The following is a 26,217-nucleotide window of genomic DNA, read 5'->3' as shown; positions in this document are numbered from 1 at the left end:
AGCTCTTCGAAAACAGCACTCGCCCTTTCCCAAGGTCTACTGCTTCCTGTAGACATGCAGAAGGAATCTGAGGCTACACCTGATCGGCTTGTCTCCACTGGACTCGTCAGTGGTATCAAGGTAATGTGACTTAATCTTTTCATATAAGTCTTTATGTATATTTCGTATACCACATATCATATACTGCTACGCCTGTCACTTACCACTCGGTGTTTTTGCCAGTTCATTCAAAAAATGGTAACCCTGGGGCAAAAGTACCAAGAAGCTGAGGCCGAACAGATCAGATTGCTAAATGACAACACTTGACTTCTTCGGACAGTTGCTCGTCTTGAAAGAGAAAGAGACAAAGCCAAGGCGGATTTTAATGGTGCTAAGGGCAAGCTGCAAATTGCCGAAGAGAGCCTAAACCAGGCTTTATCTGAAATCGACAGCACCAAGAAAGCATCATATGATGACGGCTACCAAAAAGGCTATGATGCCACAACAGCTAGTTATGTGGAATAGATGCCAGCTATACAGGACCAGATTTGGATTGCCAGCTGGGAAGCCTGTCTGACAAAACTAGGGGTTGCAGAGGATTCACCCTTCTGGGTTGACAACGAGCTGCCTAGCACCCGTGCTCAGAACATTGAAGACATTCAAGAGCCAGCAGGACATCCAGAGGAAGACTTTGAACAGCAAATTGAAGAATTTGCTAATGCTGAGGAAGATACTCCCACAGATGTGCACCCTACTGAAACTCCTGCTCGGGATGTATCCATTGAGCCCATTAACTTGGAAGAGAATGTAGTCGAAGATGGTGCTGATATTGAGATCAACACTAACACTTCAGAGGTCCAAAATGTGGACTGAGTTGGTAAGGATTTAAACTGTTTGAATTTGATTGCCAGTCCTGCGTGACTATGAACATATTTTGGCCCTGTGAGGCACCAGTACTATCAATACTTTATTAACACAGGTATTCGGCCATTCGTGGCATAACCTTTTATGTTTTGTTCGGCTACCCTGGTATGTGCATTTGTTCAGATGCAAATAGTTTAATCGTAAGTATTTCGTACTCGTTGTTTGCATAAGTATTTCGTACTCTAGCAGATCCTACAGATCCTACAAATATGACTTCGTTGTACTGAATCTAAGTTTCACGTATTTAGAAACATTTGTTTCTCAGTTTTCCGTACTGTTTGCAAGTGTAGTACATACAAGTGTATTCATACTTGTATTTGTCTTCAAATCTTTCAAGTATTTTCGTACAAACACTTGTAAGGTTCATATAATCATATAGGTGTTCGTTTAAGTTTCACATACTTAAGAACATATATTTATAAGTTTCATGTACTTAATGTTTTTAAGTTTCTCGTACTTGAACAAATGTGGCTAACATATACTCGTTATGTTTTCAAGCCATGCCAATAAACGTTTACAAGAGTCTCGTACTTGCATTCGTTAAGTTTCACGTACTCACACAACAACTTCTAAGTATCCCGTACTTAGAACTACTCGTGTATTGGACATATTCACACAAAAATGCCCTAAGTATCACGTACTTAGAACTACTCGTGTATTGGACGTATTCACACAAAAACGCCTAAGTATCACGTACTTATAGTTTTGAAAATCTTACAAGTGTTTCATACTTGTGTTTCAGTTTCACGTACTAAACTGTATACCCTGCTCCCCAATACAAATGGGGGAAACTAAACTCGTAGTTCGTATTAAAAACAAATACCACAACAGTTATACTAAGAAAGCGATTTTATTCATAGTCTGCAAAACTCAAGAGGGTGTTATTCGTACCCCTTGCAACTAAAATAATCAAAACTCTAGGACAAGGGAATTATATTCGTAGTTCCCACACAATCACGTAGTGCAAATCTAAGACAGACTTTAATACTTCTAAACAAAGAACTTTCGTAGATTATGAACATTCCAAGGCCTTGGAATTGGATCACCATCCAAATCTGCCAATCGATAGGCTCCTATGCCTACAATCTCAGTTACTCGATACGGGCCTTCCCAGTTGGCCCCCAGCTTGCCTTCGTTAGCCACCTTGGTGTTGCCGAGCACTTTTCGTAGCACGAGGTCCCCAACACCAAATTCTCGAGGATGAACATGCTTGTTGTAGCTTTTCATCAGCTGTTCTTGATAAGAAGCAAGATGTACCAAGGCTTTTTCTCTCCTCTCCTCGGCGAGGTCAAGCTCGATTTGAAGGGCCCTGTCATTGCCTCCACTTTCAACCAAAACGGTCATGTTGGTCGGCAAACCCACCTCCAAAGGTATGACAGCCTCTGTTCCATAGGCCAATGAATAGGGGGTCTCTCCCGTAGACCTCCTAGGCGTTGTTCGGTGAGCCCACAGAACTAATGGTAACTCGTCAGGCCACTTACCCTTTGCTTTGTCCAGTCTTTTCTTGATTCCATCAAGGATAGTTTTATTAGACGCCTCTGCTTGCCCATTACTCTGAGGGTAGGCTGGGGTGGAATAATAATTTCTTATTCCATACTGGGCACAAAAAGCCTTGAATTTCTTCTGAAATTGGGATCCATTGTCTATGATCAATGAATAAGGGACCCCAAAGAGAGTGATGATGCTTTTCCACACGAACCTTTCTATCATAGGTTCAGTGATTTTGGCCAGTGGTTCTGCCTCAATCCACTTTGTAAAATAGTCAGTTGCTACAAGCAGGAATTTTCGATTCCCAGTTGCTTTGTGCAATGGACCCACGATATCCATCCCCCATTGAGCAAAAGGCCAGGGACTTGTCAAAGGCACCAGATCTTCGGCGGGTGTTCGAATCATTGGTGAGAATTTTTGACACTTCTCACAAATCTTCACATACACCTTTGCATCTTCTTGCATGTGTGGCCACCGGTATCCTTGAGTAATTGCTCTGTGGGCAATTGATCTGCCTCCAGCATGGCTCCCACATGTTCCCTCGTGAATTTCATGAAGGAACTTTTGTACCATCTCAGGATGTACACATAGTAAATATGGGCCTGTAAAGGATTTCCTATATAACTTACCCTCTGGAGACAGCCAAAACTTAGCAGATTTGACCCTTATTTTGTGGGCCTCCTTTTTGTCAGATGGTAGTATCTCGTCTCATAAGAACTCCATGATTGGGTCCATCCAACTTGGTCCTTGGTTCACGTCCAAGACTAAGTCTTCACTCCTCCCAATGCTCGGCTTATTCAGATATTCGACTGACACCTTTCTTTTGAACTCGGTTGGTACAGCTGCAGCCAACCAAGCTAAAGAATCTGCATGAGCATTCTGTCCAGAACTAATTTGCTCGATATATACCCTCTCGAAGGTATCAAGCAAGTCCTTGGCTACCTGCACGTAAGCCAACATCTTTTCATTTCGAGTTTCATACTCGCCGGATAGCTGATTTACCACAAGCTGGGAATCACAATACACCCTAACCCGTTCTGCTTTAAGGGTTTTTGCACTCCTCAATCTAGCCAGGAGTGCTTCATATTCAGCTACATTATTCGTTGCACTGAATCCAAGCCGAACAGATAGTTCAATCAGAACTCCTTGAGGAGGAAACAGGACTACCCCAATTCCTGAACCAGTATTACATGCTGATCCGTCCACGAATAGCTTCCACTCTGTGGGATCCTGTTCGGTTGAAGGTTGATCCTTCATGGATGATGTCTCAGTCACCTGTTCCTTTCTCGTAGGAGGTAGGGGAGCCACAGTGAGTGAAAATTCTGCCACAAAATCAGCCAACACTTGGCCTTTGATTGCTGTGCGTGGTTGATATTCGAGATCGTACTGGCTTAACTCCACGGACCATGTCGAGATCCTTCCCGAAAAGTCTGCCTTTCGTAGCAACGATTTTAATGGAAACTCAGTATAAATCACAACCTTATGGCTTTGGAAGTAGTGTGGCAATTTCCTCGTGGCTGTCCTAAGTGCCAGGACAAGTTTTTCTAAAGGCAGATATCTCGTTTCTGCATCCAACAATGTCTTGCTAACATAATAAATTGGGATTTGTTCGATCCCCAAATCCCTCAACAGGACTGCACTTACTGCATGCTCGGAAACAGCTAAGTACAGAATTAAAGACTCACCTGGCTGTGGAGTTGACAACAGTGGGGGCTTGGCCAGGTACTTCTTCAGGTCCTGGAAAGCTTGCTCACATTCTGCTCCCCATTCAAATCCCTCCCTCTTTTTCAATAACCGAACAAAGGGTCTGCACTTGTCGCTTGACCTGCTGATGAATCTGTTAAGTGCCGCTGCCATTCCAGTCAGCCTCTGGACTTCCTTGGTAGTTTTGGGACTCTGTAGTCTCTGTAAGGCATCAATCTAATCGGGATTTGCCTCTATCCCTCTCATAGTTACCAAATGGCCCAGGAACTTTCCTGAACCAACTCCAAACGCACACTTCGAGGCGTTGAGTTTTAGTTTATACTTCCTCAGGATTTCGAACACTTCTTTTAAGTCAGTAATATGCCCTCCTTTTTCTCGACTCTTTACCACCATATCATCTATGTAAACTTCCAAAGTCTTCCCAATGAGTTTCTTGAACATAATGGTTGCAAGTCTTTGGTATGTAGCCCCAGCATTCTTCAGCCCAAACGGCATGACACTGTAGCAGTATAACCCTCGTGGTGTGATGAACGAAGTCTTCTCTTGATCAGGTTCAAACATAGCAATCTGATGATATCCTCGATATGCATCGAGAAAACTCATTCGTTCGTAACCAGAGGTTGCATCAACCAATTGGTCAATCCTGGGCAAAGGAAAACTATCCTTAGGGCACGCTTTGTTTAGGTCTGTGAAGTCCACATAGACACGCCACTTCCCATTCTTCTTTTTCACCACAACAGTATTGGATAACCATTCTGGTTAATAGACTTCACGTATTGCTTTGGCCTCCAGCAAACGATCGACCTCCTCAATCACTGCATAAACATGCTGCACGGCGGCTCTTCGTTTTTTCTGAATGATTGGCTTGTGCTGAGGGTCAATATTTAAATGGTGACAGATCACATCTGCATCCACCCCGGGCATTTCCTCTGGTACCCATGCAAAAACATCAATATACTCTTTTAGAAATCTTATTGATTCAGCCTTTTCGTCTGCTGGTAATGATTCCCCAATTAAAAAATATCTTTCAGGATCAGTCTCGTTGATCTGAATCTTTTCCAGGCCTTCAACTACCTTTTCAGCCGGGCTTCTTCCAACATCCTCGATGGTTGGGTGATCTGGCACTTCTAATGTATGAACATGGTGGACCTTTGGGGCTGTTTTGATGATAAAAATCAAACATTGCTGTGCCACCTTCTGGTTGCCTTTAAGGACTTCAATCCTATTTGATCCTAGGAATTTCACCATTTGGTGATAAGTGGAGGAGACTGCTCTCATCTTGTGCAACCATGTCCTCCCTATAATTGCGTTATAGGAAGAAGGGACATCGACCACTAAAAAGTCTGTTCTCAACACCACTGATCCAGCCCGAACAGGTAACGTTACCTTTCCAAGGGGCCAGACTGCTCCTGCACCGAACCCAATAAGAGGTGTTGTAGACTGTTCTAAGTCTGATTGGGCCAGGCCCAGTTTCTTGAATGCATCATAGTACAATACTTCTGTACAACTCCCCGAGTCCACTAGAATTCTTTCGATGTCATATTCCCCAACTCGTAGGGTTACGACCAATGCATCGTTGTGGGGTATTTGGACCTCCCCCAAGTCATCATCACTAAATGCCAGGCTCTCATTGCATACATCAGTCTTTCGCCCTCTCTTGTTTCCCAATCGCATCACGTGCTGATCGTGTTTGACCTGTCTTTGCAACAGCCTCACCTCACTCCTCGTATAAGGTGCAGCCAAACCATGTATCATATGGATCACGCCTTTAGGGTTTTGCTCGTAACCCAGCTCCATAGCCTTCCCTTTCTCCTTAGGGTCCTCTTGGATAAACTCCTTGAGATAGCCCCGAGAGACCAAATCATCAAGGTGCCTCTTGTACATCTCACAGTCCTCAGTCACATGGCCCCAATCTTTGTGATAACTGCAGTGCTGATTCGTAGCACATTTTGCATCTTTGTCTCCGCCTAGACTTGGGGGCCATTTAAAATATGGCTGATTCTTTATTCGATAAAGAATCCTGTAAATTGGCTCCTTCCAAACCGTAGTGATAGAAAAGAAGGACTTGGGGTCAGGAGCTTGCTTGTCCTTGTATGGCTCTTTCTTAGCCTGCCCGTACTCCCTTCTGTCTTTGTAAGTCTTGGGCTCTGGCTTATCCACTTTTTTGGCAGGTGCCTTCGGCTGTTCGGCAACCGTCCTGCCATCCTCACGGAGTATGTCATCCTCCATTCTGGCATGTTGCTCTATCCGTTCCATCAATTTAGCGAAGGTGGCTACCGGATGTTTATTTAATGAATGGCGCAGCTCTCCCCGAACAGGCAAACCAGTTTTGAACGTAGCAATTGCATACTCTTCACTGCAACTTTCAATCTCGTTGAAAGTTTCCCAGTACTTCTTTGCATAATCCCTGATCTGCTCGTTCTCCTCCTGCTTCATGGTGGAAAGACTCTCAAAAGTCTTTGGGGCTTTTCTGCTTGTTAAGAACCGAGCAGTGAATTCCTCGGCCAATTGCCTCCATCCTCGTATGGATCGTGGGGCCAACTTATGAAACCAGGATAAAGCCACCTTGCCAAGACTGGAGGGAAACATCTTGCACAAGATGGAATCATCCCCTTCATGCATAAACTTGGCCTGTTGATAATGCTGTATGTGAGCCACGGGATCCGTATTTGTCTCATAAAGTACGAACGCACCGTGCTTCACTCTGCTCGGCAATCTCGCTTCTTGTAGCCTTTTTGTAAAGGGGGAGGCTGCAATATTACTCAGGGCCTTGCGTGCTGCTTCTCGTGCAGTTACTGTCCCATCCTCTTGCTCCTTTGACTTGTGGGCCGAAGCCTTGACCCAATAAGCATCAGGTCTCTCGTACCTGTCTCGATGATGCTTTCTCTTGTCCTCTTCCTCGGGGGTAGAACTTCGGTCTCTGCTCCTCCTTTTTCGTGAAGAAGTCCTTCTCTCTAGTGTTCGGCTTCTACTTCTTCTTCCCCTTTTTCGTGGAGAAGCCTCATGACGCCCTATAACAGGACTTCTGCTCCCCCTTCTACGTGAATGAGTCTGTTTATGAACCACCAGAGCCCGTCCGTCTCTCTGGGAATTCCTTCGAGAGAGTCCAGAATCTTCTGGGTGCTCTCGTACCCTCCGCAGCTCCCGTATCTCGTACTCTCGTTTTCTTATTAAATGAGCATACTCCTCGATTTCTCTTCTTTTTTTATCAAGGACGTCATCATCGTTGTGTATACTCTTTGAACGAGTAACTGACTCCTCTCTTCGATGAGACTTACTCCTTCTGGTGGAACCATTAGCAGTCTTGTCTCCTTTTTCTTTGGAGTTATCTCTGTCATGTCTACCAGTGAGCTTTCTCGGAGCGCCTGGTGGGGATTTATCCCTTCCCCCACCCAACTGGTCCTTTGGACTGAACGGAGTGACTGGATTTTCTTCTGTCATGATTATTTTCTCAGAAAAGTTTGTTCGTTTCCCACAGACGGCGCCAATTGTAGGGGGATGAAAACAATTGGTTCTTCTGATCAATTGGATTGCAACGGCTTATTCGTGCCTCTTCACCGGAACCCTAACTCGACGTCTGAACCCTAATCTGCAAAATAGACAGGAGGTGAGTGCACCTCTGCCTCTCGTGGCAAAGGCCCTTCGATGCCTTTGTTAGTATCACGTACTAGCAATCAAACCCTAATTATCAGTAGGAAAGCAAGAATGCAAAGTATTGCGTACCTTTTACCTCTAGGTTTACCTCTTATTTATAGATTTGCGTATGCTTGCTGGCCAAGCATCCGTGTTGCCCTAGGATTCCTAACTCGTATAGGAATCCCAGGATATCAAGGATTCTCGTTTCCTTTATCAGTTCATTACCTTAATCCTTGTAGGACTCTTTTCCATAACAAGCCGAACATCCCATACTCGTTGGGTATCTTTATCAGATCCTATATTCTCGGGATCTTATTCCTTAACGGAATACTATTGTTTTTGGACTCTTCCAGAATGTTCCTTATGCTCCAATACTTGACTGAAGTTCTTTCTTTTGTTCGGCCATCTCGTTGCCGAACAGACGGCTTGGACCATTGACTTCTCATGTCACTGGTCCATCTTGCCGAACATTTGTTTAGCATGATGACTGTCCTGCCTATATTCAAACTATGGTCCCACATACCATTTGCATTGCTTTTTAACCCGTGATCCCTCGTATCACGTGCTTGGTTCTTTGCTTCATCTGTTCGGCTGTTTATAACCGAACAGTCTGTTTTGGACCATCTACTTCACATGTAACTTGGCCCTTAGTTTGCCGAACAAACAGCATGGATCAATGACTTCTCATATCATTGGTCCATATTGCTGTTCACTATATTGCCCGGCGGTAAGTCCTGTCATACTTACTACGTGCTCCCGATTATCACGTGTTCGGCAACTAAATGTATGTGTTCGGGAATACCTCCCTACAAACTGGTGGAATAAGGTCTGTAACCATAATGCTGCGATCTTCCTCGGTCAGATAAGGCGGTGCGGGGCACGAGAGTTCCTCGCTAACGATGTAAAATGTAGGGTCGTACTCAGTGTTAGTTACAGAGTCAACCAGCCTGTCAAGAGTAGAAGGGAGAAAGCATTCCCCCAAGACACGAGTTTCCTCCTGAATGAGACCCTCTTCTATAAACTGAATCTCATGATTGGGCAGAGCATATCCTTGAAGAGGATTAAGGTCAAACTCCAACGGAAACTGCCACGCCGGCTCGGGACCCAATAGTACTCCTCCTCAGGCAAAATGGGTTCAGGCTGTTGAAATAGCATGCTCAAAGAGAATCCATCCAAAGGGTCAAGCATGTTTGCCTCATAATTAGCCATCCAGGCGTCATACCAAGCATGGTTAAATGGGACATACTCGGGGTTCTGGGGGAAGCCGTCTAATTCTAGCTCTGTCCATTCATTGATTATGGGGGCTGCATAGTCATCATTATCGGCAATAGCCCACCCCACTGCTTGCATATCAATCTGTTGTTCCGGTAGAGAAGGGATAGCAGACCTAAAATGGCTCATCAAACTCGGGGAGAGGTTTGGGTCCTCATATGGAAATACGGGCTGTCCAAAGAAGAAGCAGAGTCGAGCTGCACGGAAGGGATGGACTGGTGAAACAGGTTGCTGATGGAAGCATTGAACACGAACATTCCATTCTGCAGGCGTGCGAGGGGCACATCGGGATTGGACGACTGCCCTTCTTCAAGATGAATATAGAAGATCTCGGCTTCGGGCTGAAAAGGCATGGGCACAACCGGCCTGGGTTGGTCTGTTGAGGTTATATGGTCGGTGGGGTTGAATATAGTGGAGTTAGGGTTGATATAAGTGGAGCTGAGGGATATTAGGTTGATGTGGGGAACAACATTGTGCTTTGGCAGGGAGTTGGAAAGGATGTTTGGCTTTTGGGTTGGTAGAGGTGGAGCGTGGAGAGTCCCTTCATCTATGAGATCCTGGATTGCATGTCGAAGACGAAAACAGGAGTCCGTAAGATGTCCAGCCCCTTGGTGGTAGGCACAATAAAGATTGGCTTTGAAGTTGGGAGAAGGGTTCTTAGGCAGAGGAGTCGGATCGAGAGGTTTCAGATGCCCTGACTGGATCAATTTCTCCATAAAGGACGACAATGGAGCTTCAAACGCAGAGAAACTGCGGGGCTGATTGCGGGGCCGATTATTTTGAGGGGCTTGCACCTAGTTAATCTCAGTGATGCGATTGGTTGCATTGGAAGAAGAGGCGTTAGTGCCGCTGGTTGCTGTGTTAGAAGATGTCCCACTGCCAAACAACATATTAGTGTTCCCTGAGTAGACCCGAGGCTTTGATTTCGGAGGGTTAGAGGACTCCCCTCTCGACAGAATCCCACTTTGTCGCGCATCCTCGATAGCCAACCCAGATTCGAAGAAAGTATCAAAGTTCGAGGAAGCTTGGACAAGAACCAAATGCCTAGCATAATCGGGCTGAAGATTGCGAGAGATGATTTGGAGCTGATCTCTTTCGCTCGGGCGATCGGTCGTCTGAGCAGCGTTCGTCCTCCATCTTTTGACAAAATCCGCGAAGGATTCCTTAGCTTCCATTTTTGTGGACTCAAGCTCTCGGGTTGTCATCTTGAGTTGGGAGTTGTAACTATACTGCGAAATAAACGCAGCACCGATGTCTTCCCACGTCCTCCTTTTAGCGATGTCAAGCGACAAAAACCAGTGAAAAGCGGGTCCCGAGAGAGTCTGAAGGAACAGCTGGGACATGGCCTCGGGTTCAACAGCCAAGAGTTTCATGGCAGCATGGTAGCCATAAAGATGAGTCTTCGGGTCACCATTCCCATCAAACTTGGTGAGGTCAGACATTTTGAACTTGTCGGGAAGCTTAGCATTGGGATACAAGTAGAGGCAATCTAGGTCAATTCCCCCGGCGCTGATCTTCTCGGACTTGGACACAGATTCCTCCAGCTTGACGATCTTTGCCATGAGAGCAGTCATGTTAGGGTCCAGAACGGGTCTTGCCAGAGCGAGATTCAGATTCGCTGCCTCCGGGTGAGCCTCTCTCGGGTTGAGCTGAATTATGATCCGCCCTGCATGATTGGGGTCTTCAACAAAGATTGGCTTCGCATGGTCATCCTCATCGACCTCGCCTCCCGCTTCTGCAGCTGGTGGAAGACGAGTGTTAATAAGGTCATTGAGCCTAGTGAGATTTGCATTAGTCTGAGCACCCCTTTGCTGCATGGTGGCGATGCTGTTCTGAATGTTCATGAGTATGGTTTCAAGACTTAGTGGTTGTGGATGATCTGCCATAATGGAGGTTCCGGATGAACTTGACGAGGATGAAGAGGTAGGTGACGCCGGAGACTCAATTTCCTGGATAACCGACGGTGATCCTGACTGTAAAGCGGCCAACAGGGAACACGGAGAGTCTTCCATTGTGACTAACTGAGCTTGCAACCTGACTAGCCTTTGAACCGAATTCTGATGCAGGCGTTCCCAAGTGGGTTTGGCTTTCTGCCTCGATACTTTCCTTGGCGGCGCAATGGTTCAGAATCCTGCTTTGCTTTGCTGTAAGAAAAGGTTCGATAAGGGCCCTGCAGCAACCTTACTCTAAACAAAAGACTTAAAGTGATAACACAGCCATCGTCGTCGGTGTCGCCCCTAGACTCTAAGACTACAGACGAGTCTATCTCATGATGTTCGGACGCTGCCAAAATCCTCAGATTTCTTTTCGAGAGTGTATCCTTGTTTGAATCAAATAATACTAAGAGATGTCAAAAATAGTCTAAGCCTTTGACTTTTCCGTTCTTGAAGTTTCAACTTTGAACTCGGAATAACTCGGGATGGATGACGTGATACCTTAACCGGGGTGGCGTAGGCGACACCGTGCCATAGCCTGAGCGGTGTATGTGCTGCGCACGATAACCAGGGTGGTATAAGCATCACGGCATCCTCTCCGTCGTTCCTTGTTTTCTGTTTGAAACTTCAATTGGGTATATAGGCGAGGACTTAGAAAGTCTTGATTTCCCAAAGTCTTGCTGATCCTAGGATTTTGGAAATTTGATAACACGCACCGTCAAGATGCATGACTCTTCATCGGGCCTAGCAGTGTCCTAATAAGCATAAGAGAGGCTCGCAAGAGAGAGACAACCTAGAAGCCGGCCTAAACATGCCCCTATGCAAAACGGTATGCATGTACAGTGCATGCGATAGGGAAAGCAGTAACACGTAAGCAGTATATGGGGGGTTAGATGCAAGTAGATCTTACCCTGTAGGTACCTGTCCTAGTTTGGAGAGTTCTAATGCTTTGTATATGTAAAGGCCGGTTTTGGCTTGTAACGGGTTCCTCGAACTAAGGCCAAAGATATACCTCCTGTTGCCCGCGTAATCGTAGAGCAACAGTCGAGCGGTAGAATGACCCATCATCGTCGGAGGTTGTTGGTCATTTGGGGTCCCCGGGCTCCGGTAAACCGTGCTGGATTGCCAAAATGATCGAACGAGGCTTATCCCACATCGATGCAAATGAGAATGCTAAAAGTTTGATTAATTGAAACAGAATCGCAAATTCGCAAATGCCTTTTTCAAATTTGGCTCACTTTATTTAGTCAATGTTTAGAAGAAACTACACGAGAGAACAATCGGAAAAGCCCCAGATTGGATTGGCCGGACACGAGGTCCCGTTAAATCACCATTCCAACCTTCGGCAGTACGAAGCTCACCGTTTTGACAAACTTTTGTGGGATTGTTCTTAAGTGTATTAAAATCTAAACATAGACCAATATTGGTTCGATCCCCAGCAGAGTCGCCACTGTGGGCAGCGTGCCCTTGGAATTTTCGGATTCCAAAATGCGAGGGCCCAGATCGAGGAGCGCGAGCGGGGAAGCAAGCGCTTGCGAAAATACAGAGTCGCCACTCGGGTTTTGAAGGTTCGACACCCAAGGAACCGTATTTCGAAGCACTTGCCGTGCTGATTGATTTGAAAAAAAGTTAAGGAACCAGTCCGTCATAACCATATTTGGGTTCGGGAGCTAGATTACGAGAGGGGAAGGGTTTTATGGCACCCCTCTCGCCCAATCCGGAGATTGGTCTCTACTCAGGCATTTGCGAAAAATGTTTGTTTTGCGATTCTGTTTCGTTAATCAATTTTTAGCCAATTAGGACGGGGGAACAGTTAATCGGGGATTTAAAACTGTAACAGTTTGCAGGGTATGATAGATATGGCGTGGATAGGCGAGATAATAAGTAATAAATGGAATGAAATTCAAAACATCGATCAAACATCAAGACAGTGCTGTGTATGACTTTGGCACGAACAAATGGCCAGCTTGCATGCGTGAATCCATCTGCATGCAAGAAAACCATCGTGCTACAATGCCATACACTCGCGCGAGTGTTGATGCCTCACCAGTGGTTTGAATTTTAACCCCCTTCTGGGCTCTGGAAGGACCAGTGCTCACCCAGGTGCAAACCAAGCAGTTTATAAGTACTTGAAAGTAAACAATATTACAACAGACAAATGGAAATACTATGGAAACATGACCCCTAAACAATGGGGGTGACTAAACAGAGGCCAAGGCCAAACTGCTCATGCAAGGGCAGTCCCTGGAAAACAGAGAACCATCGCACGAGGGAGTGAGACACACGCGCGATTGTTCTGACTGGACTTCCAGTAATTGCTTTGCATGCTTAGGGCTCTGAGACATCTTCCAGAGCATCCCAAGAGCATTCCGAACCAAGTGAAGTTGTAAACTAAGCTAAACTATGATTTTTAACATGCAAAGCAGTGAGCTAATACTTTTAAAAGACTTGAAAGTGATAATGAACACAACGAGAAACTTAAAGACCAGCATCCCTTCCCCACGTGGTCCAATCTCGTGCAGACAGAACTGTCGCGCGAGGGAGCGGGACCATCGCGCGAGGGTGTGCTTGGCAGCGGCTCTTGAAACCTTGCTAGCTTTAGGGCCAGAACTGGTATTGATTACCAGCCTTGACCCTGCCAGCCCCCCTCAGATGTTCGAACAGTGAGCAGAAAGGTATTATACCTTGGCTTGAGTGTCTTGATAATGGCTTGAATGAGGTGATGTGGCTTGGACTGGGTTTATGTGGGAGTGGGTGTAGTATGAAATGCTTATGCTTGTGTTTGGCTCTTTTTCTTTGAGAAATTTCTTGTAACCCCTTGAAATGAAGCATGGGGGTCTTATAGAAGGAGAAGTTGGTTGGTGGCTAGACAAGGTCATGCAACCAGCCAACAAGGCTGGTCACAATTACTTGGTGGAGAAATGGGGGGGCAAAGGTGATGGGAGAATGGGGTAGAGGTGGTGCAAGGGAAGCCCCCCAGAACGCTGTTCAGTCGACGAAACGGGGTCACATAGGCTTGTAGCCCTCTGATCACCACGCAATCCGGGTGAAAATGACAGGTATTGACCATCGCGCGAGTCAGTGAGACCATCGCGCGAGTGTCAAGCTAAACCCCGCGAGGGTCAACAGTCAAAACTTTGACTTTGACCACCACCTGGCAAGTGAACCATCGCGCGAGGGTCCCAGTGCGTCGCGCGACTGTAAAAACCTGAGGCCCAGGTTCGGATTCAAGGGTTTTCAGGGCTAAGGATGGGTTCCACACACGCCAAACTCAAGCCATTCCATGTTCTCAAGACTGTTTTCGACCTGATTCATCATCGGGGAAATAAGAAACCGAAAAACGAAGTAAAACGATCGGGAAATCAGATTGGGGTGTCTACAGCTGGCTTGAGCATTGAAACCAGATTCCCACATATATTCTGGACTCCTTGTGTGGTGCATAGTCCGAATTTGGCCTTGAAGAGCATATGTGATCCAGGAGCAAAATCACCACACTATGCCCAATGTAAGTGGATCGTAGACTTGGTTTCGAAAGTTAATGATATTCGTAACTTTGTTCTTAACCATAGCATGGCAAATTATATTTTCAATCAATACTCGGATTTGAAACTATTGAGTGTGGCTGAAACTAGGTTTGCCCCTAGCATTATAATGGCCAAGAGGATAGTGGCAGTTAGGAGTTCTCTTGAAAAAATGGTTATGGATGCAAATTGGAAAGTATATGGGGCTGGTGGAACCACTGTGGCTGAAAATAAAGCTCGAGATGTGAAAAAATACATTGTTGATGAGGATGATGATTTTTGGAATAACTTAGAATATCTTTTGAAATTCACGGAACCGATCATTGATATGTTAAGGAAAGCTGACACGGACACCTATTTTGCATCTAATATATGACATGTGGGATTCGATGATTGAGAAGGTGAAAAATATCATATTTGAACATGAGCACAAAGACATACTTGTTGGCCATCACCCATTTTTTGATGCAATTCAACAAATTTTGGAGAGTAGATGGAACAAGAGTAACACTCCTTTGCATTGTATGGCTCACTCATTAGTCCTAAAATACTATTCTGATGCTTGGTTGCAAAGTGGTAAAGGAGTTCCTCGGGTATCACCACATGAGGATCGAGAGGTCTCATTAATGGGAGCTCAATGCTTTAATCGGTTATTTCCTGATACTAAAGATTTGCGCCAAGTTTACTTGGAATTTGGAGCCTATTCTAGTGGGTCTGGGTATTTTGAACAAGCTCATGTAATTGATGCAAGAAGATATGAGGAACCCATTTCATGGTGGGCCAATCATGGGGCTTCAACACCACTCCTACAAGCCTTGGCATTTAAGCTACTTTCGCAGCCAGCTTCTTCCTCTTGTTGCGAGAGGAATTGGAGTACGTATTCCTTGATTCAAAACATCAAAAGAAACCGACTACTAACAACCAGAGCTAAAGATCTAGTGTTTGTTCATTATAATTTGCGCTTATTGTCAAAGAAAACCAAGGGGTACATGGACGGACCTTCAAAGTTTTGGGACATAAGTAAGTTTATTTGTATTATAACGTATCACAGATTCACAATAGGAAGTCCAGCATGATAGTAATGTTTACTGCATTAAGAAATTTATGCTTTAGCCTTTATGTTTTTCAGGTGGCGACCAATTTGACATTGAAGGAGGTGATGTAACGCAGCTTGCGGAGCTTTCTCTTTGACGAACCAGCGTTGGAAGGAGTGAGATTTGACGAGGATGATGATGTTGAGGTCCTTGATGGTGGGGGGGGGGGGGGGGGGGGGACAATAACAAAGTGAGTAGAAGAAGGTGTCAACCATGATTTCTTTTTGCAATTAGACTACAAGTCTACTGGATGATAACTTAAAAGCACTAGTCTTTTGACTCTTTTGTTAATTACTTAATATCCAGCTTGGAATGACTTCTTTTGCTTGCAAATTTGTAATATAATTCTCGGTCAAATGCTGGATGCAAGGTTGTATATTGTGTATTTTGGATGGTTTCATAACCAAACTTATGGCTTTATGTATCTAAACTATGTGCCTTTTACTATGTTATGTTAATGTAAATCTCATTTTGGTATGGACTACGGAGAAATAGAAAGGATATATAGTAGATTCTAAAAACTGCAGGATCAAGTATCAACATGCTATCAAATGTAAAGAAAGGTGATGAAGTGTGCCATGGTGTGATCATGTGGATAGGAAACCAGTGAATCAGGTAAATCTATGTCTTCATTACCTAATTGAACTTTGTAAAAAACTCAATATTTCTAAGCAGTAAGGACTTACTTGTCTGTAACAGAACCAATTGGTGGACTCTAAGACTCCTTAGTGCTTGAACGTAGTTACCAATTACAAGGTATGCTGTCTGTCTCAATTTCTTAGTCCATATGCTTAGCAAACTTATGAGTTATGACTATAACTTTATGTTTTTATTGTTATGAATATGATGACATGATAATTTTATACTCAAAATTTTTTTTGGCGAGTAGAAGTTACGGGTTTCTTTAAGTATAAAAATATAACAAAAATATTTGAGAAATTAGGTGGCGTATCCCTGTATCCGTGTCCAAATTCGGATACGTATCCACGAATCCTCTTTTTTCATGATTGAGGTACCCGACCCTTAAATATGCTCCCGTATCCAATTCACGTACCCGTGTTAACCTTGTGCTCATTTATTTTTTTAGTATATGTCGTCAAATTATTTTATATGATTTACCGTTCAATTTGATGCAATTTTTTACGATATACATATAGTCTTCTACCAATTGATAACAAAATTTCTTGGAGAGAACAAAGAGAGTGATGGTGGAGTTAGCTCAAAAACTTGTTTTGAAAAAAATTAAAACCATGCAAGCATTAAACAAACTTTTGTTCCAAAATTCTGATAGCGTTTACAAATACTCCCCTTCCAGATGTTCATCATGCGTGACGTTTCGAACAACCTACCCTCTTCTCCAAGAAAAAAAAGAAAAGAAAATGCTAAAAATTGCAGCTAGACGACCATAGGAGCCTCTCTCTCTCCCAACATTTTCTTTGTATTCTCTCTCTCTCTCTCTCTCTCTCTCTCTCTCTCTCCATGAATTCCGTGAACTAATCACCTCTGGAATTCATATCATAAACCCTACAGAAAAGCCAGCCCACAAAGATGCTTCATTTCACAATTCACCTGACTGAACAATAGTACACTACTATCCGGGCCAACAAAACAGACGAAAATAACACAAAAGGCAATTCACTTTCTTTCAATTTCCACAGTTTCTTGATTTGTCATGTATAGATCTGGAACCGTGATGGCCTGGAACGTGTTCAAGTTCTGCACGGCCCTGCGTGGCCTAGGCTCGATCATGATCTTGTTGGTCCTGGGTGTTGTGGGTGTCACCTATTATGCCGTTGTTGTCTCCAATTATGCCCCTGATTTGTACCAGGGTGGCTTTGTTTCTCTCACCGCAGTCGCTGACTTGATCTTGTTTCATCTTCTTGTAAGTTACTCTAATTTTCAGTCATTTCTATCTTCTGATGGGCTTGGGTTTTCAGGGTTTTGTTATAGTTTTTCTGGGTTTCAAGTTTCATGGCTTTTGCTCCTGGGTTATGTAATTGAAGTGAGATTGTTCCTGATTTAGCAGAATGGGGTAGTTAGAAGTTCTTGTTTGGTCATAGATGGAAAATTGAGCTCTTTAAAAGCTGTAGAAATGGATTTTTTTTGAGTTATTCTGTAATCGGAAAGTATTATTTCTGCTATGTATTTGGCTTAGCCAGAATACTATAACAAAACCCTGAAAACATTAGAGATTGTTCCTAATTTAGCAAAATGGAGTTATTAGAAGTTTATTGTTTGGTCAACATATAAAATTGAGCTCTTTATTCTGTAATCGGAAAGTATTATTCATGTTCTTTATTTGGCTCACCCAGAATTGTGAGGAGTTGTCGAATAATGAGTATGCTACTTGTGGCAATCATTTGTTTTTTGGTGTTAGGTTATCTATGCTTGTACCTTTCTCATTTTGTTTGTTTAGAAACAATTAATTGTATCTGGATTGATCTTGTTTCATGTTCTTTAAGTGTTTATGCCCTTCTGATTTTGAATCTTTCTCTTGGTATACTCGTTTCTATATTTGGGTTCTTAGGGTTTTCTAATCGTTTCTGGGATTGGAATTTAATGGGTTACTGGAGGTTTATGCCGTAGAAGTTTGCTGTTTGGCTTTACATATAAAATTTAGCTCTTTAAATGCTTTAGAGAAGAAAACTTTTCTTCTGAATTCTTTTTAACCCTGAATGTATTATTTGAGCTTCGAATTAGATTTAGCTGAGTATTTTGTAAGAAGTATGAAAATATGGAACCCACAAATACGGAATCCCGAAGGGTTGGCTAGGTGGTCTTGGCCCGGGACTCCGTCCTAAGGTCTTAGGTTCGATTATTATTGCCAACAACTCTTGTGGCCACCTCACCCCCATGCATAAGCATGTGAAGCGGTTGTGGGAGGGGCTAATAGGGATTAGTCTGAGGTGCGCGTAAGCTAGCCCAGGACACCTTGCATTATCACCCCAAAAAAAAAATAAAAATCCCGCAAATAAGGACTACGCTACTCTCTTCTACCGTTCTACGTTTGTAATGTACTGGCTATCAGGTTTTTGTTTTAAGTTTCTTAGCTTCTAGTCTTCTCATTTTGTTTATAAAATTTTCATTAGTATTACATTGATTGAACGGCCTTAGGTGACAATATCACTCAGTCTAAAGAAAGGTTACTATGTTTGACATGTATTGCTTCAGTTGATACAGATTTTGACAAGTAACTGACGGACAATACTTTTGGGAATTTAGATATTCTAGAGCTCCATAAATGTCATTTGTTCTTGCTATGTACTGCTTCAGTTTTGTCTTTCACTTCTAAGAACTGAAGTTGATACACGCACAAACCTTCATATACTTTGCTTAGCTAAAGCATGTAACCTTTGTAATTGCGCAGTTAGTGATGCTGTTGTGGAGTTACTTCACTGTTGTCTTTACGGATCCGGGTTGTGTGCCTCCTAATTGGAAGCCTCTTTTGGACGAGGAGAGAGGTGACACTGATCCGTTGACTGGGTCAGAGTTTGGTGGTATGCCGCCAGATGCGGTGAATCCAAGGATCCGGTATTGTCGGAAGTGCAACCAGCTGAAACCACCACGGTGCCATCACTGCTCTGTTTGTGAGTTCACATCCATAACTCCTCAAGTTTCTTTTCTTCTTATTCTTTGGAGAGAATAAGTTGATACATTATGTCCCCTTTCAGGCGGGAGGTGCGTGCTAAAAATGGACCATCACTGTGTGTGGGTTGTCAATTGCGTGGGGGCATTGAATTACAAGTATTTCCTTCTTTTCCTGGTATATTTCTCACTATTGAATTGTCGATCCTCTCAGTAATGTGATTTTATTCGTTTGATGCTTTCTTTGCTTTCAGAATAAGCAAACAATCTATACACATTTATATACTGTTTGCATTTTATTAGATGCATTCTGTATTGGAAGTTAGGAACTGCAACTACATTATTTTATGCATTAAAGTATGATTATAAGAACCTTTGGATGTTCCATGGAGAATTCTGTTTGCTGCACTTGCATATGAATAACATTATTCTGATGATACGGATCACCTATACATGTTACTCTGTATTTATGTTTCCGTAAGGCACATTGTGACCAAGGCATCAGGTAGCATACATAGACATGCTAAGGGCTGTCGTGGTTTCATGATGTTTAGCTTTTGTAACACACTGATGGCTGACCGGCTTTGGGTTCTCTCTCTGTCTCTCTGTGTGTGCGCGCGCGCGTTAAGTGGTTCTAATGTGTAGTCCTTCTTTTAGCTCCCTTAGCTAAGTTGTCAAAATATAAAGATCATGTGATTAGCTGATCAGCAATGACTAATGAGCGAGTGGTTGCTATGAAGGGTTTTGTGCTAGGTTTCTGTGGTATGATCAGGAATTTGTAGGAACCTCTAATGGCTGGTTGAGAAAATGAAAATTATATTTTTGTTGCTCTTTGAAACCTGAATTTTTAACTGGTTGGTAGAGTATTTGTACAGGTTTGTACATTTCCAGAGACAGTATAGACGTTGTCTAGAGTACCTGTTATAACTTTCTTGGATTGCGCGGACATTGCGTGGAATGTCTGCACTCTACAGTCTACTCTATTTTTCTTTAATCTTGTCACTGTAAGGTATATGCATTTTTCCTGTGGAAAACTTTCCATGTTAGCGCAGTACAAATAAGCAAAACTAAAATTTGGAACTTGGAGCTGGTTATTACTGAAGTATACTGGAGTTGTACTTCTATCTCTCTGGATTATTTGGCTATTGTTCAGCGACACAGAGACTTGGGTTTTGAATTGTTTGCCCTGACATGTCTGACACTCTGACTGCGTTAAGCAAAAAGTTGGCGGTTTAATAATATTGTGTATGTCAATATCCTCTTTTCGAAATGAACAGTTCTTATTGGTGGCATTATTTGCTGTTGGTTAATCGTATATCATCATAATACCATTCAAAGTTCATCTCCCGGTCCACGTTGATTCTATGATTCTGCATACGCAGTAGCAAGGACATTGACAGAATTGGCATTTTAATCTATTTGTTGCTGGTGGTTACTGGATTTGCATGTATGGGATCATGTAAATGGAAGGTTCCATATTCACTTGATTGGACCATTAATGTCTTGTCAACATCCCATTGATATATTTAATTCAACGGAACAGCTGATTGTGTTGTTTTTATGTGCAGTTCTACACATTTCTTGAAACGACTCTTGTGACTCTGTCATTACTGCCACATTTTATAGCATTCTTTAGTGACGATGAGATACCTGGGACACCAAGCATGCTGGCAACTACATTTCTTGCCTTTGGTAAAGTCTAATGAAGCTATCTGTTATTTTTCTTCATGCCTATTTAAAGCTTTCTTGATGTAAGCTAATCTATTCCTGCTTTATCCGCAGTTCTAAATCTTGCTTTTGCATTGAGTGTATTGGGGTTTCTGATTATGCACATATCTTTGGTGGCTGCAAATACGACCACCATTGAGGTATTGCCTTCTTGTCACATCTACATGTTATCGTATGTAATCAGTCATAGGATAGGAATTTCACTCGAAACCGAAGGGTACCTGAACCGATTTGCTTCCACAGGGGTGATTTTTTTCCAAACTCGAAATGGCTCCAAACAATACCCTGGGGCTTATTAATTATCAAACAGAAAATAAACGTATCTGTTTATATGTACCCTAAGTTGTAATTTCGTTTTCCTAGTTTCTTCAGACGCTTACTCTCCTCATTTCTGGTTTCTATGACCTATACGTATATATGTACCCGATATTGATTATAAGAAATTTAGCATATCATTTTTTTTTTCTTTTTCCTCCTCTATTCAGTAAGGGAAATATTGATGTCACTGGTAAGATGCGGTTCGTGCGAAAATGTACCGTTTCGGGTTTGGGTGTAAATAAACACTTCGGGGTTTCGGTATGCTAATCGCAAAACTTGAACCATACCAGTCTGCCATCCCTAAATTAGAAGTGATAGTCTGTTGGACTTGGCTTTCTGTTCCATCTACCTGACTTTTCTTTATGCACTTCTTTGCATGCCTAGAGATATCTTTGACTATCGTTTCATTGGCCTAGCCAAGAATAAATACATGGAATTAATTCTCAACTTACATAAAGTGCAGCAAATAAAATTAAAATAAAACACCTTTGGTAGTTTTTCCCATAAATGGTATTGCAATGACACCATAAAAGCCTTTTCTCTCTTTTGATAAGACCTTGGAAGCCTTTTTCCCCCCTCTTTTAATAAGACCTTGGAAGCCTTCTCTTTCCTTGTAAAGTGGGAAATTCTCCATGAAGCACTTTTCATAAAGGGTATCAGTTGACATGGACTTGTAGCTAAATAGTTATTTCTCCGGTCTCCAGGCATATGAAAAGAAGACAACTCCGAAATGGCGGTATGACCTTGGTCGAAAGAAGAACTTTGAACAGGTTGGTCCACTGCTGAGCAGATTCCTCTTTTAATTCTTTTTCTTTTCTAGTAGAGTTGCATGAAATCCAACCTCCATAGACTCTTTCCTGAAAATAGACACAAAATTGTTTTTTGACATGTAAGTTGGAGAAAGATCGGAAGTATTCCATACATTGTGGATATATCCCCTGGATGTTTATCAAAAGCCAGAAAGTAGTTTCCGAAACTTGATCAGTGTCATTGTAGGCCCTTGATGTTCAAAGAGATCGCCAGTATTCTTCTTTGTGTAGAAATTAGCTGGACACATATGACAAAGTGTGAAGTACCTATTATCTCCAACCTGTTAAGCATTGGGATGGATACAGTTTATGAGTACAGCGTAATTGGAAACACCTATTCAGAAAATTCTCACAGGACAGGATTTAAAACAGTACGGACTACATCCTTTGTACACGATGGCTCTATGTATTTAGGAATATGCAATTTAGTGGATATATTGAACTTTTTTGGCAGTTTCTGGCAATAATGCTTGGGTTTCAAAGAAGTATCGATACTTGGTAGGAAGAGATTTTCTGATGCATGTGACATGGAGTTGAGTTAGGGCATTGTGTGTGGTATGCAAGTAGTTTCCTCTAAGTCCCATGTTCAAGGAGGGCAGGGATACACTAGGATATTCTTATTTGACATGTATTTGTTTTGTTTTTTAGCTTAAATAGTGTCTCATAGAGCACTCATACACAATAAGGCAGTTTTATTTGTAGTTACGCGGTGAACTTGAATTACTAACTGTATGGTTGGCTGCTTGTTGGGCAAATGCCAACTGTACATGACGGACAGATTCAATACCCTACCCTCAGTGCCTTACCGTTGGGTGTCCTATCTTGGAACTACATTAGAAGAGCCAATGAAAGATTGGCTGCGGGTCGGCTGCAACTCTGTGCCACTTTGAACTATATAATACCCTGAAGGCATGAAAGGAGATTGTAAGAAACCAAATGATCCCTAATCATCAAGTGCCAGTTGCTTCACTGGTAGCCCAACTTAGGTTGGGTGGGCATGGTCCCTCGGTTGTTGCCAAAAGCTATTGTAATTGAAATGCTTAGGTTTGTCGGAGTAGGGTCTTTGGATCCGACTTCTTGATTTCATATTCATTCACAGCACTTGGTCCATGCTATTTTTCTAGCCCTTTACAATCCAGAACTACTCAGGAAAGTAGGTTTTGTTTGGTTCAGCGATTTTGTAGAGGATTTGTCAATGGTAATGAAAACGTGGGGGATTTTCCCTCACAAGTTGAAGGTATTTCCCTCACCATTCCTCCTCCCCCCCCCCCCCCCCGCCCCCCCCCCCCCCCCCCCCCAACAAATCCTTGCACAGATCCTTATCCAAACACACCCCTGGGTAAGATAGAGGATGGCTATGATAACTGACCAAGGAACCAACTGACTGTGGCTAAAGCAAGCTCTTTTGACAAGTACAATTGCTGCTTGATTGGCAATTGGCACCCAGTAGAGGGAAATAGTGAGGGGGAGATCTCTGTAGAAGGGTGAAGGATCAATCGCTTTGACTTTGCCCACCTGCTAATACTGTAGGTCAGAATTGAAGAGTGTGATCCATGACTATCCAGCAGCGCAGGAGCACTTCCAATCTGTGCTACCGGTTAATGGACTCCCCTCTATCAAGCAAGAAACGGCTAGGGTCAGCGCTGAATTTTTTATTCTTTATATCAGCTGGGTCACCATTGATTCTGTTTGGTACTATGGTAAATCCTCTTATGAAGCACGGGTACTGTGAAAATGTTTGCGTACAAGTATGACAAATTACATACCTGGTATGCCAAAAATATGTTGGGTACGTTTTGGTATTGGGGTAAGGTGTCAGTATCCCCGGGGTGCGGAATGAGTACTTCGATGGGTACGGCTCCGGTACACCTCTTTCTTTTTTGTATACTAGATACTTTGTGGTAAATATCAAGAACTATTCTTTTTTCTTTCCACTTATTTCACTTTTTAGTTTTTGCAGTATCGTCATACCCTTAATGTACTGTACCCATGTGGTCATGGGTACCGCAGTGGTGCTTCATAGTAAATCAGTGTAATGTAAATCTGGAAACTAGTTTTGGTGAATTTTATGAAGTGCGGATATGTCTAGAAGAGAATCGTATTGTGTTATATCTGGACCGCATGCTGATACTCCTCCAGTGCTTTCTAAATCTTTCCATTATTTAATATTAACTTCTGCTTCCTTTGTGGTACTCTGGGCCACATATCCAAACTCGTATGAAATTAGTTGCATAGCTCGAAATTTTTTGACCTAATGCACAGTTCCATTGTCTGAACCTCTGCAAGCGAAATGCCATGATGAAGTCAGTGGTCCAGAAATTGTTGTTACCTACACTCAGTTTTGTGTTGTACCTTGTGCTTATCGTGTAATTAGTTATTGTCATTTGGATGACCAATTCAATTTGAACTTTTTTTCACAACGGGCTGTCACTAGTCCAGTTGACGTCCGCCAATTTTGTGGAACTTGATGATTCAAGTTGATCAATGCGCACAATGTTTTTGCATTACAATATTGTTTGGCACGTTATATCCTAAAATATTGTTCATGGCATGTGACTATTACTCATTGCTTTGTTGTGGCAAAGCTAACCTTAAATTAGCATCTTCTACTCTACTTAGATATGTAAGGATGGTAGCTAAGAGAGGTTGTTAATTGCTTTTCCATATTGGGAAGTTACTAGTTTCTTCTTGTTCTTGACTAGTTTGTAACTCAAAAATAGTTTCATGTTTTTAGGTTCTAATGAGGCAACCCATTTCTTGTATTTAATTCTGAATGTACGGTGGGACATTCTTATTTACAAGCGGTGAATCTGTTGAATTGTGCCAGATAATCTTTGTAATGGTCTTTTTTCCCCTCTGAATTAGGTGTTCGGAATGGACAAACGATATTGGTTCGTCCCTTGTTATTCAGAAGAAGATATACGACGGATGCCTGCACTTCATGGTCTTGAATACCCTTCAAAGCCTGACTTGGATGCTCAAGAGTTCTAAGTACCACTTACCTTTCCTTCTTTCCATCGGTATATTTATATGCGGAGCCGCCATAAAAGGTTAATTACCCTCACTGATTTTCCAAGTTGCAACCGAAATGGGCTGGAAATATTCTCTCTCTTTCTCTCTCTCTCTCTCTCACTAGGATCATGCAAATATAACAGCTTGGTAGACAGAGAGATGAGTGTATGCAGGTAATGGAGCAGCTCAAGCCATTAACAATCTGTGGGGGTTGAAACTGGGGCCTCTTGGCTTTGCTTAGGTTCATGTATTATACGTTTCATTTGAAATGTTTTGTTAATCTAACTTGGCTGTAATGGTGTATGATGGTAGTAATGTTTTCTTTCAAAATTAATTTATACGAGCAAAACATGGTACCGATATTTGGATGTGTAGAAATTGAATTATGCCCCATCTGATTTCGACTCCATGTGGTAGTGTTCTAGGAGCACTTAATAATTTTCTTCATTCGAGAGGTCACACAAAAAAAAGGGGGCCAAAAGAAGTTAAATCTGGACGAGTAACTTCCGTTTTTCAGTGGAACTGAAATCGTCCTGTCCTACACAAAGTTGTACCTTCACCCATTGCCATTTCGTTCCTAGCCAGTTGATGGTTGATGTGGGAAGGGCTGTAGAAGATTACTCCTATATTATTGTGTACGTTATTTTCGCCAAATTTGATGCATAATTTCAGAATGTGGAATCTGATGTTAGATCTGGCGATGGACACAATTGATAGAATTAGCTTCTGAGGCGTTGGACGGGGATCTTTCCTAAAGATAGTATTTGTCCTCGTCAGAAAGTGTGTTGGGTAATAACAAATTTTATTGTGTTATTTTTGTATTTATTGAGAAAATTTTGAGACTGGATTATAATTTTTTATTTTCTGATTCCTTTCGTCGAGACAAACTAATTCACGATCCAAACCGTTTGCCTAGTAGATCTTGACGTGTTAAACGTCTATGCAAAAAACCCAAGGTATTGAAGATTAGAGACAAACAGTGAGGGTCAGACTGTTTATTTTCTTCGTGCCAAATATGCTTCGTTACAATGGACACCCATGGCCAATGAACTTGGTTTTTTCACATATGTTAAACACATCAAGATTTACAAAATAATTCGTTCGAATCATGCAATGGAATCGTGATTGGTCCTGTTTAGGAGGGAACACAATATTGATCTTTCACTCTCGTATCAAATTCATCTATTACCACTACCACCATCACTCCACCACC

The 26,217-nt window shown here is 42.6% G+C and overlaps 2 protein-coding genes across 4 annotated transcripts; both read left to right on the top strand.

Annotated features, from left to right (window-relative positions):
- The first annotated feature begins 14,922 nt into the window (after positions 1-14,922).
- Positions 14,923-15,718, top strand: LOC131324820 (uncharacterized). Its single transcript, XM_058356962.1, has 2 exons — positions 14,923-15,478; positions 15,588-15,718. Exons 1-2 carry the CDS (start codon positions 14,983-14,985, stop codon positions 15,647-15,649), a joined length of 558 nt encoding a protein of 185 aa, XP_058212945.1. The 5' UTR covers positions 14,923-14,982; the 3' UTR covers positions 15,650-15,718.
- A 1,035-nt stretch (positions 15,719-16,753) lies between these two features.
- LOC131324809 (probable protein S-acyltransferase 14) lies at positions 16,754-25,366 on the top strand. 3 transcript variants are annotated; one of them, XM_058356949.1, is made up of 7 exons: positions 16,754-17,434; positions 18,920-19,139; positions 19,224-19,315; positions 20,706-20,829; positions 20,920-21,005; positions 21,888-21,953; positions 24,858-25,366. In XM_058356949.1, exons 1-7 carry the CDS (start codon positions 17,225-17,227, stop codon positions 24,981-24,983), a joined length of 924 nt encoding a protein of 307 aa, XP_058212932.1. In that variant the 5' UTR covers positions 16,754-17,224; the 3' UTR covers positions 24,984-25,366. The 3 variants fall into 3 exon arrangements, with proteins under 3 accessions (XP_058212932.1, XP_058212918.1, XP_058212925.1); XM_058356935.1 differs by lacking the exon at positions 24,858-25,366 and adding an exon at positions 22,771-24,204; XM_058356942.1 differs by lacking the exon at positions 24,858-25,366 and adding an exon at positions 22,771-24,204 and having other exon boundaries at positions 16,859-17,438; positions 18,924-19,139.
- Positions 25,367-26,217: the final 851 nt, after the last annotated feature.

This window comes from Rhododendron vialii, chromosome 1a (genome assembly GCF_030253575.1).
Source record: "Rhododendron vialii isolate Sample 1 chromosome 1a, ASM3025357v1".
In the NCBI taxonomy this organism is placed as follows: Eukaryota; Viridiplantae; Streptophyta; class Magnoliopsida; order Ericales; family Ericaceae; genus Rhododendron; species Rhododendron vialii.
This window is presented reverse-complemented; position numbering and strand designations above follow the sequence as displayed.

Excerpts from the sequence above, each read along its gene's own strand:
- LOC131324820 (XM_058356962.1), top strand. The coding sequence starts at position 14,983 with ATGGCTCACTCATTAGTCCTAAAATACTATTCTGATGCTTGGTTGCAA. Across the intron at positions 15,479-15,587 it reads TTCAAAGTTTTGGGACATAA|GTGGCGACCAATTTGACATT; the intron begins GTAAGTTTATTT and ends TATGTTTTTCAG.
- LOC131324809 (XM_058356935.1), top strand. The coding sequence starts at position 17,225 with ATGTATAGATCTGGAACCGTGATGGCCTGGAACGTGTTCAAGTTCTGC. Across the intron at positions 17,435-18,919 it reads TGATCTTGTTTCATCTTCTT|TTAGTGATGCTGTTGTGGAG; the intron begins GTAAGTTACTCT and ends GTAATTGCGCAG. Across the intron at positions 21,954-22,770 it reads GAAAGAAGAACTTTGAACAG|ATTCAATACCCTACCCTCAG; the intron begins GTTGGTCCACTG and ends CATGACGGACAG.